The 15,963-nt window shown below is 36.6% G+C and overlaps 1 protein-coding gene across 1 annotated transcript in view; it reads left to right on the forward strand.

The window, feature by feature from the left end:
* LOC101733293 (titin) overlaps positions 1-15,715 on the forward strand; it is a 135,477-nt gene extending 119,762 nt beyond the window's left edge. Inside the window, exons 87-94 of the mRNA XM_031901901.1 lie at positions 3,131-3,385; positions 5,072-5,323; positions 7,018-7,272; positions 8,815-9,066; positions 10,498-10,749; positions 11,981-12,232; positions 12,699-12,772; positions 12,857-15,715. Coding sequence (XP_031757761.1) covers positions 3,131-3,385; positions 5,072-5,323; positions 7,018-7,272; positions 8,815-9,066; positions 10,498-10,749; positions 11,981-12,232; positions 12,699-12,772; positions 12,857-12,934 — 1,670 coding nt within the window. The 3' untranslated portion in view covers positions 12,935-15,715. The remainder of the gene's footprint in view (positions 1-3,130; positions 3,386-5,071; positions 5,324-7,017; positions 7,273-8,814; positions 9,067-10,497; positions 10,750-11,980; positions 12,233-12,698; positions 12,773-12,856) is intronic.
* The last annotated feature ends 248 nt before the right edge of the window (positions 15,716-15,963 follow it).

Below are 15,963 nucleotides of genomic sequence, written 5' to 3' on the forward strand. Positions count from 1 at the left end.
TACGAAAAAGTCGCAAAATGTTCGTTTTCAAGTCGGAACTTTTCCAATTCGGGTCGGATTCGTGGGTTAGTAAATCAGCCCCCTAGTAACAAAAAATAAAAAAAAGTTAATAAGCAGTAATAATCACATTTATTTTCTTTAAATGCCTCTAGATAAAGTTAAATGTTATTGTTAAATGGTAATTACTTTAAAGATATCAAGGTATGACTATATATTATAGTATGGAAAATACATAGTAATATTGATATGGTTTCACCCATGTACAAGTTCAACAAGATAGGGCTGATCCCCAGTTTATGTATGTATGTATAACTTTATTTATAAAGCGCCATAAGGGTACACAGCGCTGTACAAAATTACACACTGGGAGGACAAGTGTTATAATAAATAAATACAATAAATATATATAAATACACCGGGAATAAGTGCCATGTGGTATGAGACACAGCAGGAAGGAGGTCCCTGCCCCGTAGAGCTTACAATCAAAGTGGTTGGGTAACATACAGGCACAAACTGGAAGGTAAAAGTACACCAGGTATGGGCATTTGCCCTTAAGCACAGGACTAGGCAAAATAATGTTTTAGTGCTCCTTAAAGAGAGTTAGTGAGTGCCCTGATTCTCCAATGTACATTTCCCCCTGTAGGGCACTTAGTACATATGATCACGTACACCACAATGGAGGAAGCACATGAATAGCAGTCCCAAATGGCGTAGACTTTTTGTGTATTCGGTATTGCAATTTGATCTTTGCACAGGATGTATTTGCAAGTCTCACATCTTTTGTTGTTGCAGGGAAATGTCCCTGCTTTAGTTGTTTGGGGAAGAGCTCTTCTACAATACTCTTGTATTTGTGTTTTTTTTTAATTATTTTTTTACACTGGCTAACACGGTACTAAAGTTTTTGTTTTGTAATATTTAAGATCTTTTGATCGGTTCAAGACCATTAACATTATAACTGATTCGCCCCTTTCCATAATTGGTATTCTAGAATTGATTATATATTTACATCACAAAAATGGTTACATTTCTTTCAGAAAGCCAAAATAACACAGGGCACAAGCCTCAAGCCACTCCCCTCTTGTCTCCCCTTATGTTAAATATTTTTTTCTCTGAAAATGACCTACCTGACACCAATTCTTTGATTCTTTTGGAGACACATAAATGTGTAATGAGAGGCCAATTGATTGCCCTCTGCACTAAGAATTTGAAAAAACATCCTACAATTGCTGCATCACTGGATATATGATTTAGGTTTTTGTTAAAACATATGTCCAAAACATCGTATCTCCACTAAACCCAGATTTTGCTCCTAGCCTTGACCCAAAAGCCTACCAACAACGGAGTATATACAATAACAAAGAAACCAAATTGGCAGATTTCTTATAAAAATGGTAAAATAAGTTTTGTCAACTATACTGAAAAGATGGGGATATCACCCGAAAGATCAATGGTGTTATTATCAACTCCACCATTTCTTAATTAAGGAGAAGTTTTACTCAAATGAACATACTAGTACCACTTAGGAAAAGTTATTAGACAGGCAAAAATTACCAGAGAAACTGCTCTTGCCAATATATAGACTACTTCTCACCAATTAAGATACCAAAAAACTGAAATATTTTAATGACTGGGAACTAAATATAACTCGCCCCCATGTAGCTAGAGAGAGAATATATCCATGAAGCATCTAGAGACTCCAGGGTAAGGGAAATGTTATACAAACTCAATCACCACTAGGTGGTACTGTGTACCAGAGAAATTACACAAAATGTTACCTTCTCAAAGAAATGCTGGAGGTGTAATTCTGTTGTAGGTTCTTTCAAACATATATGGTTTACTTGCCCAACAATGAAACAGTATTGGGTCAAAATTAGTGCCTGTATCACTAAAATAACAAGCATTATATTCCTTATACTGACCTAATGCTTCTATTATTCCATCTCGACAATAAGAAAACATTACTGTAACAGATAAATTTACCCTCCATTTGCTGAATACCGCAAAAGCCCTCATTCCTAGAATGTGGAAAAATTTAACACCCACATCCTATACAGAATGGTTGCACCTAGTAGAAGAGATGAGGAAACTAGAAGAGATTATACATCTAATTCAAAATAAGGTAGCCCAATTATGGGCAATCTGGACACCATGGATAAAAGCTAACCAGTGACGTAATTCAATGAAACTATATTGTTCTCTGTAATAATACATATACTCAACTAAGCAATACTTGAAATTTTCTGCCATTAGAAACGACTTGTTGTATACCCCAATAAATTGAATGAAGAGATTTGCAATAGAACATTGTTACATTGTATTTTGCACCACCATCCCCTTCCGCTTTCCTTTCTGTATCTCTTCCTTAAGCTAATAAAAACAATAAAGAAAAATAGTTTCATTTTTATAGAAGAGCTATAAAAATATCACCACTTCAAGATAAAATGTCATACTCTCTACCAATGAATATTCAGGCATAGCTGCATGGAACACCTTACTTGGCTTTTTAAAATTTTTCTCTATTGTTAAAGGAACAGTAACACCAAAAAATGAAAGTGTATAAAAGTAACTAAAATATAATGTGCTGCTGCCCTGCACTGGTAAAAGTTGTGTGTTTACTTCAGAAAGTCTACTATAATTTATATAAATAAGCTGCTATGTAGCCATGGGGGCAGCCATTCAAAGGAGAAAAGGCACAGGCACATAGCAGATAACAGATAAAACACTATTGTTTTCTACAGAGCTTATCTGTTATCTGCTATGTAACCTGTGCCTTTTCTCCTTTTTTCCAGCTTGAATGGCTGCCCCCGTGGCTACACAGCAGCTTATTATATAAATTATAGTAGTGTTACTGTAGCAAACACACCAGTTTTACCAGTGCAGGGCAACAGTACATTATATTTTTATTACTTTAAAGCTCTTTCATTTTTTAGTGCTACTGTTCCTTTAAATCCAGACCTATGTAGGCAAGCCCTCTACTAGTGAAAACTGAACTACCATGAAAACACACATTTAAAACAAACTTCTTCCAGTTTTAGTATTGTATAGCGCTGTAGAATATGTTGGCACTTTATAAATACATGCAATAATGATATTAATATGAAGTAAAATTCATGGTTCTTTTATCTTTCAGTTCCTTCAGTAATTGCAAACTTGATCATAGACAATATTACAACCACTTCGGTGTCTCTAAGTTGGCCTACTCCATTAGGAAATATCAGTTCCTATATCATCCAAGTCTCAGGGATTCCATCAAAGGAATTGCTGCCGGTGTATTCAAATTCTTCAATTGTGGATCAGCTGATACCTGGAAATTATTATACATTCACAGTCTTTGCCACAGCCGGGAACATGAATGGCACCAAAACTGAGAATTCTATAACAACAGGCAAGTTAAATGTTAAAGAGTTCTAGCGATGTAAAAATGCTTTTCTAATTTTTTAATAACATTTAACTGACACAATGGAGCATATGTGGAATTGTTTAGTACTGCAGATTCAAAAGTTTTAATCAGAGACTTGGTGAACTGGGAACACATTCTGTGAACTAGAAATTATTTTATTCTTTTATATAAAATATAAAAAAGCATCTTAATGTATTACAGAAAAATTCACAACACAGCAGAAAAATTTGCGAAACGGTGGAAAATGCGTGAAACGCAGTTGGCGCACAATTTTTTTGTTGCTCGCGACTGTTTTTGATGCAACACCGCCTATTTTGATGCAACCACACCCAATTTGACGTGACTGTGCCTATTTCACCGCACCCGCAACTTTTTTTGCCGCACATTGAATTTTTCTGCTGCAAATTTTTGCAAAAGTTTTACGACACAATTTGCAATGTGAAATGCGGAAATTTGCTGCAAATCCATGCCTGGCAAAAAAATGTGCTCATCACTTTTGATCAAGATAATATTTCTGTTAAACACAGTATTGTTGTTGGCACTGCTTACTTCTATCATTATGTTGGTTTGAAAAAGTTTTGAACACTCATTGACTTTGACAGGGAAGATTTTTAAACTGCTGCAGCTCTTACAGCTTTGAGGCTACACTCCCCAAACTTGAATAACATAATCATGGGGTCACCCCGAATGAAGCAGTGACACTTTGGATGACCCAAAGTGGGGGGAGTCAACAACAGCCTACCAAATTTCTTTAATGGGGAAATTTAAACTGCTGCCAATCTTAGAGCTTTGAGGCTACACTCACCAAACTTGAATCATATAGTCATGGGGTTAGCCTGAATGAAAATATGATATTTGTAGGGAGGTGTCTGAGTGATTGTTAATTCCCAGAATAGGTTTAAGTTATGGTAGAATGTATTTTTGCAGTTTAGCCACTAGGTGGCAGGGTTTTGCAATTTTGGGAAAATTAGGCGTAATAGAGCCTCCAGCCACTAGAGGGAAACATAGGGCAGAAAGTATATAAGCAGGGTACCACACTCAGTTTGGTTCTTTTTGATGGTAGATCAGAGAGGGTGTTACCGTGGGAAGCACTAGGTGTTTCAGGCAGACAGGCTTTTTAGCATGGTTAGCCCATACCCCAACAAGGAAGTTGATGGCTTAGTTCCATTGTCTATGTATTTAAATCAAGGTTAAGTAGTAAAACTAGAGTTTATGCAATTCTCTAAGAATAATGGTTGACTTTAAAGGACACAAATAATGTTAATAATACTGTGGGGGAGGAGACAATTTGTCACCCCCAAGTGAGCAAAATCTTTTATACTTGGACAGTGCCCCTTTTCTCCCGGGGCACTTCATTTTTAAGGAAGTGCTATAAAATCATCACTTATATATAAAATGTGGTAATGCTATATACAAATGAATATTCAGTCATAGCTACATGGGACACCTTACTTGGCTTTTTAAAATGATCTTTTGCTAAATCCAGGCTAATGTAGGCAAGCCCTCTAATCCCCTGGGGAAAAGAAAACTGTCATAACATACATTTAATACAAACTTCATCCCATTTTAGTATATTACAGAGCTGTGGAATATGTAAGTACTTTATAAATACGGTACATAACAACAATGATATTAACATAAACCAAAATGCATGGGTCTTTTATCTTACAGTTCCTTCAGCAGTTGCAAACTTGAATATAGATAATGTCACCACCACTTCAGTGTCTCTGAGTTGGCCTACTCCATCAGGAAATATCAGTTCTTATATCATCCAAGTCGTAGGGACTCCATCAAAGAAATTTCTGGTGAATACAAATTCTTTAGTTGTGGATCAGCTGATACCTGGAAATTATTATACATTTATGGTTTTTGCCACCACTGGGAACATGAATGGCACCAAAACAGTGAATTCTACATCAACAGGTAAGTTAAATGTTAAAGAGTTTTAGTGACTACACGTAAACATGCTCTTTTAATATGGCTGCAGCTTTAAAAGTATTAACCTGAGACTTTGTGAACTAGGAACATATTGTAATAAAAAAGGTCTTACCGGAGCGACGGGGACGTCCGCCACGCCGCCATCGGCGGGGACGCCCACCGTGCCGTCCTTCCCTGGTGCCAGCTACTTTCTAGTGTGTGCCGCGCGCGCCCCCCAGTTTAAATGTATTTAAAGGGCCTTTGTTTACCTTTTCGTTGCCCGTGATAGGATTTGATTCCTGGTGCCTTCCTGAGCCGTGTGTGTTTTGTTCCTGTAAATTCCTGCTAGTGTTTTCCTGTTTTGACTCGGCCTGCTCCTGATTATTCTGATATCCGTAACCTGACTCCGACTTGTACTTTGACTCCGATTTTGTCTCAACCTGCTGTTTGATCATCTGGTTTGACCCTTGCCTGTCTGATTATCCTTGATTACTGCCTGCCTCGACCCAGCCTGCCTGACTATGAACTTGCCTAATTCTTTTGTACCGTGATCTTCGGAGCCAGAACTCCTCGCCTTGTTCCTCTCGTTAAGTCCAGGTGGCATCTGAGTAGCTGAGGGCTCACCCCGAAGCCAAAGGCGGTCACACTACTGGTAAAGCCGAGCCGAGACCAAGGAACTTGGCATCAGTTCTGGTTTCAGGGTGCCGACCGTGACACATATTCTGTGAACTAGAAATCCTTTTAAATCAGGTGTTATTAAGAATCTTTTTTTGCTTTCAATACACTTTAAGTACAATGTATTAGTAGGGGCCTTAGTATTTAAAAATTATAATCATGTTTATAAAGGTGATCATGAAAAAGCCCTAATTGCTGTCAGTTTTATTTCATGTGACGAAAGCTAGAATTGAGAACTGCATATCTCAACAAGACATGTAATAATGTCTACCAGACTGCATTTATTGTTGGGGGCTACCAGGCTCACACACTAACATCACATTCCCTTCAAAGATTAAAAATATTATGCATATAAAACCAATATAATACAAAAGAGACCTGAATATCCTGTAAATGATATCCTTATAAACAGTGTTTAGTGATGTCATTAGTTATAATCAGTGCTTAGTGATGTATTTTCTGTCACATGACTTACTTGAATACTGGAATTATAATAAATAATGTACCCCCTGTTGTAAAACAGAACCAGAGTCTTTAAAATGGGCCTTACAGTGAGGAATAATTACACGTTTATTAAGTGAGTTCCATTGTCTTTGTCTTAATCAAGTTTTATATGTTGACTTTATTGGAGAAGAATGCTGGGGGGAGGTGACAATTTGTTATACACCCAAAATCTTTTATAGTGGGACAGTGGGAAAGCACTCCTCTTTTTAAAGAATGCTATAAAAATGTCACCATTTCAAGTTAAAATGAGGTACTACTATCTAGTAATGAATATTCAGGCATAGCTGTACGGAACACCTTACTTGACGTTTTAAAATTATTCTCTATTGTTAAATCTAGACCTATGTAGGCAAGCCCTCTAGTCCACTGGTAAAAAGAGAATGGTCATGAAAACATACATTTAATATAAGCTTCATCCCATTTTAGTATTGTACAGCGCTGTGGAATATGTTGATGCTTTATAAATACATGACAAAAATGATAATAATATGGACTAAAATGCATGTTCTTTTATCTTACAGTTCCTTCAGCAATTACAAGCTTGATTATAGAAAATGTCACCACCACTTCGATGTCTCTAAGTTGGCCTATTCCATTAGGAAATATCAGTTCCTATATCATCCAAGTCTCAGGGACTCCATCAAAGGAGTTGCCGCCTGTGTATACAAATTCTTTGGTTGTGGATCAGCTGATACCTGGAAATTATTATACATTCACAGTCTTTGCCACAGCTGGGAGCATGAATGGTACAACAACTGTGAATTCTAGATCAACAGGCAAGTTAAATGTTAAAGAGTTCTAGTGACTACATGTAAACATATTCTTTTAAAATGTCCGGTTCGTCAGTTTTATTTTTTTCCTCTATATTTTTAAAGAACATTGATGTAACACATTAGAGCATAAAGTCTGTGTTTAGTACTGCAGCTTCAAAAGTATTAACATGAGATTCGGTAAACTGGGAATACCTTCTGTGAACTAAAAATCCTTTTAAGTCAGGTGTTATTAAGAATTTTGTTTTTTCATCATTGACTAAATGATTGTTTCTTCATCATTTTATCAGAGTCATGAATATCCTGTAAATGATATCCTTATAAATGGTGCTAGTGATGTAATCAGTTATAATTGGTGCTTAGTAGTAATGAGCGAATCTGTCCTAATTTGCTTTGTCTCTGGGCATTTTTTTGTCACGCAAGATTTTTTCTTTACACACGTGCCTTTTTCTGCAAATTTTTGACGCAGTTTCACAAAAAGAATTCCTGATGGCGTAACACAGAAGTTTGCTGCTAATCCATGCTTGGTGGCAAAATTCACTCATCCCTAGTGCTTAGTGATGTACTTTCTTACTGTATGTATAACTTTATTTATAAAGCACCACAAAGGTACGCAGCGCTGTACAGTCTTACAAAATACAAAATTACACACAGGGAGGACAAGTGTTTTAATAAATAAATACAATAAATATATATAAATGCACAGGGAATAAGTGTCATGTGGTACACAGTAGGAAGGAGGTCCCTGCCCCGTAGAGCTTACAGTCTAAGTGGTTGGGTAACATACAGGCACAAATTGGAAGTTAAGAGTGCACCAGGTATGGGCATTTGCCCTTAAGCACAGGACTAGCCAAAATAATGTTTTAGTGCTCCAGAAGGTAACAGCTGGGCTTTTTCTTAAAGAGAGGGATAGAGGGATAGAGTTCCAGAGGTAAGGAGCAGCGAGATAGAAAGGTTTAAGACAAGAGAGCGCAGTGGGTGTAGATGCTGTAAAAAGACGGAGGCTCTGTGAGGAGCAGAGGAGACAACCAGGGGAGACCAGTGAAGAAAATGTAGTGAGGGGCAGAGGAGTGAAGGGCTTGAATGTTAGCAGAGGGATTTTGTTAGCTATCCTTTGCTTAACAGGCAACCATGCATGAGAGCTTAGGTGAGGCTGAACAGGTTCCCTCTTTGATAGAGAATTTGAAATAGGTCTTACAGCGAGGTTAGATAGACCTAGCCAATTACCACTTTATTAATTGAGCTCCATTGTCTTTGTGTTTAATTCAAGTTTAAGTAGTAAAACTAGAGTTTACACCATTCTCTAAAAATAATAAAACAGACAAAGGCAGCTGTAGCTGCCTGGAACACCTTACTTGACTTTTTAAAATTATTCCCTTCTGGTAAATTCAGACTTATGTAGGCAAGCCCTTTAGTCCACTGGTTAAAAAAGAACTGTCAAGAAAGCATACATTTAATACAGACTTCATGCCATTTTAATATTGTGTATTTAATTTTGTATATATATATATATATATAGTACTAAAATGCATGTTTTTTATCTTACAGTTCCTTCAGCAATTGCAAGCTTGATCATATACAATGTCGCAACAACTTCTGTCTCTCTAAGTTGGTCTAGTTCTTTAGGAAATATCAGTTCCTATATCATCCAAGTCTTAGGGACTCCATCAAAGGAACTGATAGTGAATACAAATTCTTTGGTTGTGGATCAGCTGATACCTGGAAATTTTTATACATTCACAGTCTTTGTCAAGACTGGCAATATGAATGGCACCAAAACTGTGAATTCTACATCAACAGGCAAGTTAGATGTTAGACTTCTAGTCACATGAAAATGTTCTTTGAATATGGCCAATTCTTCAGTTTTATTTTTTAAGAACATTTAAGTGACACATTAGAGCATATGTGGAAGTGTTTAGTACTGCATCTTAAAGGCAAGGGAAAGTCATTTTGGCATTTTACTGCCAATAGATTCGCCACATTAGTGCCACCTAGAATGCTATATTAATTCTGCAGAAAACTTTATCTATCTATTTATTTATACCTGAGTAAATAGCCCTAGAAGCTTTCTCTGTTTTTTTAAAGGAGAAGGAAAGGGAAAAACTAAGTAAGCTTTATCAGAAAGGTCTATGTAAATACAGCCATAAGCACTCACAGAAACGCTGCACGCTTAGTTCTCTGTCAAAAGTAACAGGATTTGTTGTCGCTTCGTTTTCCTGTTCCAGCGACACACAGCTCTATCCCCTCTCCTGCTTCCCCCCTCCCTCAAGAATGCGAAGAACTCCCCCCCTTAGGAATGTGTGATCTGAGCCAATCAGCAGAAAGCTTCCTCATAGTCTTACACACTAAGCATGTACACAGGTCTTGGTGCAGGAGCAAGACATTATGGGAACTTTCTTTACAGAGCTCAGTGTTTTTTTCCCTATGAGGCTTCTGATCATCTGAACGGTAGAAATATAGGGAGACTTAAGGACACTATTGAGAGAACTGAAGGTATGCCTGCAGCTTGAGTTTAACTCTTTATTAGCCTTTCCTTCTCCTTTAAGATTGCAAATGCTATTTTAGCTTGGTCTTTGTAGCTTCCTGCTTGCAGCTTAGCCGTTATAGCTCAGATTACACATTCCTAAGGGTGGGGGCAGTGCATTTTATGAATTCTTATAGGAGGGGAGAGTGGGAGGGGGGAGCAGGAGAGGGGAGAGAACTGCCAGACTCTGGCCTCAAGAATGAAGGATTTTTTTCTGAGAGATGAAGTCAGATATCCTAAGAACATGTTTACAAAAAAGGAGACAAAAATCTTGTGATTCTTTTGATAGAGGACTCAGTGCAGTGTTTCTGTGAGTGCGTATGGCTGTATTTACATAGACCTTACTGATAAAGCTACTTAGTTTTTACTTTTCCTTCTCCTTTAAAAAGTATTAACCAGAAACTTGATGAATTGGAAACACATTCTGTGAACTAGAAATCTTTCAAGTTGGGTGTTATTAAGGATCTTGTTCTTTGTCATAAATGAATATGCCCTGTTTTATATTGCTGCTAGTTTTGATGTCTGAGCTAGACAATTTTTTTTGATGCACAACAGATGCGCTCATCACTCGGCAAGACCCCTATTCCCCTTGTGAAAAGAGAACTGTCATGAAAACATAGTTTCAATGCAAACTTCATCCCAATTTAGTATTGTACAGCTCTGCGGAATATGTCAATATGCCAATATGGTTATTTTTTATCTTACAGTTCCCTCAGCAATTGCAAGCTTGATCATATACAATGTCACCACCACTTCAGTGTCTTTAAGTTGGGCTATTCCATTTGGAAATATCAGTTCTTATATCATCCAAGTCTTAGGAAGTCCAACAAAGGAACTGACAGTGAATACAAATCTCTTCGTTGTGCCTCAGCTGACACCCGGAAATTATTATACATTTGTGGTCTTTGCCACAGCTGGGAACATGAATGGCACCAAAACTATGAATTTTACATCAACAGGCAAGTTAAAGAATGTTAAAGAATTGTAGTGACTACACATCAAAATGGTCTTCTAATATGGCCAGTTGTTCAGTTTTATTTCTTCTCTGTTTGTTTAAAAATGTTTAGCTGACACATTAGAGCATATGTGGAAGTATTTAGTACAAGTATGGGATCCCTTATCTGGAAACCTGTTATCCAGAAAGTTCTGAATTATGGAAAGGCCATCTCCCATAGATTTCATTATAAGCAAATAATTCTAATTTTTCAAAAATGATAGATATAAATTAATCCTTATTGGAGGCAAAACAATCCTATTGGGTTTATTCAATATTTAAATGATTTTTAGCAGATTTAAGTTATGGAGATCCAAATTACGGAAAGATCCCTTATCCGGAAAACCCCAGATCCCAAGCATTCTGGATAACAAGTCCCATACCTGTACTGCAGCTTTAAAGTTATTAACCTGTGAACTATAAATTCCTTTAAATCAGTTTTGTTTTTTATATTTTTCATTGACTAAATGATGGTTTCAGAGATGTCAGGGTTTTTAAACAAGTGGGAAATGACATCAAAACCTAAAAAGCATTCTAATGCACTACAGCCTGATCAAGCTAATATTTCTGTCAAATACAGCATTGGTGATGGCACTGCTTACTTCCTTCATTTACATCTGCAGTTATCACTATAATGATATATATTCCTACATACTCTGCAATGCTTTGCAGAGATTGTTTTGCATTCATTCTGTGCCCTGCCCCAACAAACATGAGTACCATGTGTTTAGAAAAATATCTTTGCTCACTATGGATAAATACATTAGATAAGCGGACCACTAACTCTGATAATTACCAATAGGTTTCTTCAAAAGTCTTTTCACCTAGTGGGATTCACAAATGCATGCGGTAGACTTAACCTAGAACATGCCTTTATAAAAGAGCATTTATTTAAAAGAGCTATAAAAATATCACCACAAGGTAAAATGTGGTACTTCTATCTACTAATAAATATTCTGGCATAGCTGCATTAAACTCCTTGTTTGGCTTTTTTAATTTATTATTTTCTGTTAAATCCAGACCTATGCAGGAAACACCTCTAGTCCACTGATGAAAAGAGAATGGTCATGAAAGCATAAATAAGATTCATCCTATTTTAGTATTGTATAGCACTGTGGAATATGGTGGTGCTTTTTAAATAAATGACAATAATGATATTCATTTGAACTAAAATGCATGATTCTTTTATCTTTCAGTTCCTTCAGCAATTACAAGCTTGATCATAGACAATATTACAACCACTTCGGTGTCTTTAAGTTGGCCTACTCCATCAGGAAATATCAGTTCCTATATCATCCAAGTCTCAGGGAATTCATCAAATGAACTGATAGTGAATACAAACTCTTCCCTTGTGAATCAGCTGATACCTGGAAATTATTATACATTCACAGTCTTTGCCACAGCTGGGAACATGAATGGCACCAAAACTGTGAATGATATAACAACAGGCAAGTTAAATGTTAAAGAGTTCTAGTAACTACACAGAAAAATGGTTTTCTAATATGGGGAGTAGTTATGAGCGAATCTGTCTCGTATACATGTATACATGATCTTCTGTGTCAGGCTTCCTGCTCTCTGCAAAATCCTTCAGGACTGGGCACAAGACTGCTCAGTTTGCTCCTCTCTCCACCTCCCTTCTGCTCTTTACCCCTACACTCTCTTTTGTAATTAGCACCACCCTGGAGCAAGCTACATTAGATGGTCAGAAGGAAAGTCCTACTTGCCTAATAAAACTACTTATGATTAGCATACTGTTTAGGTAATAGAGAGCCATACATTTATCAAAGACTAGCAAAACAGGACAAATAAAATTCCCAGGTGAAATATTTAGAATTTTGTTTCCATTCAATTGATAAAAAGTAGTAAAAAGCCGAAATATACAAGACTGAATAATTTTCTTATTCTTTATTGCAGATTCTAATAGCCTGTTTTTATCAATGACCTATTCTACAATTGATAGCAACATACAAGATAAAATTATTCAGCAGGTAAGAGATATCTTAACTTTCCCTATTTATTTGAACTTTATATGCTATAAATACATTACATAATTCATCTGTGCTTTATTTCAGGTACAAGAATTCTTAAGCAAAACCTATCCGGGTCAGAGAATAACAGTTACTTTAAAGCAAATGCGGAAGATATCCTGAAGATAGTATATTTAATTATATTATAACTTATTTATGTCCTTAAGATCAACAATAACCAGTCAACTTATATGAGCATATTGTTTGAACCCTTCTTCATAAATCTTTGTTGCACACACATTGTTACTGAGTTAATGCATTAAGGAAGATAATAATATGCTTTGGAATATCCTTATTTTCTCTCTGTAACCTTAATGCAGTTAATTTTGTATTTATATACCTTGTTCTTCAAAGGCAATGCAATGTGAACAGTGGAAGCTAAAGATATCTGGCACTATATGCATGAAATACAGAAATACAGTTAAGAAATTGTTAACAGAGTTTTTGTGATGTAAACAGTTTGAATATTCTCTCCATCAGAAAGTACAGTTCCTATCAATTGACTGGGGTTCTTATGTTTCTGTTTAAATATCCTTAAATTATATTCTGATGAGGAAAATTAATATAATAAACCACACGCTTAAGTCAAAATTAGAATGCTTTACATTATTAACATATTATTTCTAATACTATGTCTAATAGCAATAAGAAATATAAACCAAACTGCATCCAAACTATGAGACGTAGATTTGTTCAGCGTCAGTCACTATAATATTTATAACAAAACAATCCATATGGCCAAAACACAACTTACAGGGGTTGTAAAGGCAAAAAATTAAAAAAAGGATTTTTAAGCTCTTCACCTCAAAAGATATCATCATTACACTTTTATTAAAAAATATGCATCATTTGAATTCCTTCTCTTGTTTCTCTCTCTGACTGTTGTTTGCTGAATTCTTGGCCACCTGCAGGCAGCTCCACTACATGGAAACGATCATTCCTCATCCGAGTTCTAAAAGGCAGGGAGGAATTGTGGGGGTTGTTTCTCACTGAGGTTAGCTTTAATGAGAAACAAACACATGACCCAGGCATCACCCACTGCATCCTCACACTGAACTCTCTAACCAATAAAATGCGTGACGATATCAGCTTGGAGTGATACTGGCCACAGCTTTATTAATTTCTGCAAAATTCAATAACATAACAAAGTAATAATATACAGATCCAACTTCTCATTACAGCAATTTTACAGTAACATAAAAACATGTTAAACCTTGCAACATTGTAACGTGTATAACATCCAAATCAAATGAGCCCCTGTCAGTCTGCCCTTCCTTACCTGAAGCCTTATCCTCCAGCCGTAAAACATCCTGGCTCAGAGGATATGCCGCCCCAACCGTAATTATCAAAGAGCCTTCACCTTACCTGGAGTGCCCACCATCACCATTGAGTATCTTCCCTCCAGAATAATGGTCACCCACCTTAGGGGTTAAACCATCCCTTAAAGATAAGCCTCTCTTACCGGGCCAAATATTTTCCCGGCAGACTGACAAGGGCCCGCCATCTGCTGTGACAAATATCTGTAATGGAAGGGGGTGACATTCCCGTCCTGTCTGTCCCTCCCATTAACTAACTATTAACTCATGTACCCCAACCCTCCTTGGCCACATGTGTGACAGCTAAGAAGTTACACGCTCAAACCATAAAACCACCCCATCTAGGGAGGGCGGGTGGGGAACTTTGCTTTCTTCTGGCTTCCCATAAAATGGTGACCAGGTAACCTTTCCTAACTCTAAGATGGCCACTTACTCCACCCCCCGTATAGTACCCTCCCCTTTTACTTAAACCCACCTATGTTGCGCCTGCAGGGATTGAGCCTGGGTCATGCCGCCCCTCCTCCGACTTCGCTGTTATCCATGGCTTCCTGGAATCATCACTACTTGCTGCTTCCATTCCCTTCACAACTTAGAAGAGGGTTGATGGTTTCCATGTAGTGGAGCTGCAACAGTATAAACATTTCAGCACACAGGAGTCAGATTGGGCAGAACTAAACAGCTCAAAACTAATAGTAGCAGTGGATTCCTGATATTTAATTACTTCTAGGCTGTACAGTTAGTTTAGTCAAAAACACATTTTTTAGGTTACAATAAACTGTGCCTGTAGCGCTCTCTTTTCAGTGCTCTCCCAGGTGCCAAATCATTAAAAGTCAGGGCTTTCCCCATGCTTATTTGCAATGAGGAGTTATTGATATCAGAATATCTTGCCTACTGAATGCTAGAACAGGTCTCTACCCAAGAAGATATAGCACCATAGCCTCATGAAAACACAAATAGAAGATACAGTATCTACTGACCTAAATGTTCTGTTATAAGCTTTGTTATGCTTGTAATAGAATTGTATCACCTACAAAATAAGGAATCCTATCATAATATTATTTTACAATTTCAGTATTAGTTTAAGCACTATCAACTAAACACTTAGCAAATAAAATCAAAGTATGGCAGGAAAAATATTATTCCGCTGAACACAACCAACATCAAAATTGGGAAAACTATTTATAAGGGGCAGAACCTGAACACGTCACTGATATATTGTGTGCAGTTTTAAGTGATTCTTGCTGAATATCATAAGTCTTTGATTTCTACCTTGCAAAGTTTGATGTAGATCTAGGCCACTGAGACCCTAGGTAATGTGTAAGTCAAAATGCAAAGTCTACCCATCTCAGATTTAGTATATATTCCTGCTCTGCAAAAACAAATAATCTATCTCTAAGCTACGGAACATGACAATTACCAAGTAAAATAAATCTTATTGTGACTTTTATTTTTCATAAGAATTCTCCATCAACCTTAAAGGCACTTCAAGTATCTTTTTTTACAGATATTGTATTATTTTATATTTAAAAATATTCATGTATAATTTGTTACCATTTTCTGATCGAATAAATAAAGCAATCAAAATGTGTCTTTTTTTGATATTTACTGGTGAATAACAATACTAGCTCTTCTCTGGGTAGTAAAGAATATGGTTGAGTTTAACTTGTAGCTGAAAAAGGTGTAGTTTTGTTATCTGACGTATGTGTTTAAGCAATGAAATGGTGCACAGGTAAAGGATCCCTTATACAGAAACCCATTACCAAGAAAGCTCTAAATTATGGGAATACCAATATAGAGTTCATGTTAAGAATATAATTTTATAAATATTTTTTTCCT

The sequence above is a fragment of the Xenopus tropicalis genome, chromosome 5, assembly GCF_000004195.4.
Source record: "Xenopus tropicalis strain Nigerian chromosome 5, UCB_Xtro_10.0, whole genome shotgun sequence".
In the NCBI taxonomy this organism is placed as follows: Eukaryota; Metazoa; Chordata; class Amphibia; order Anura; family Pipidae; genus Xenopus; species Xenopus tropicalis.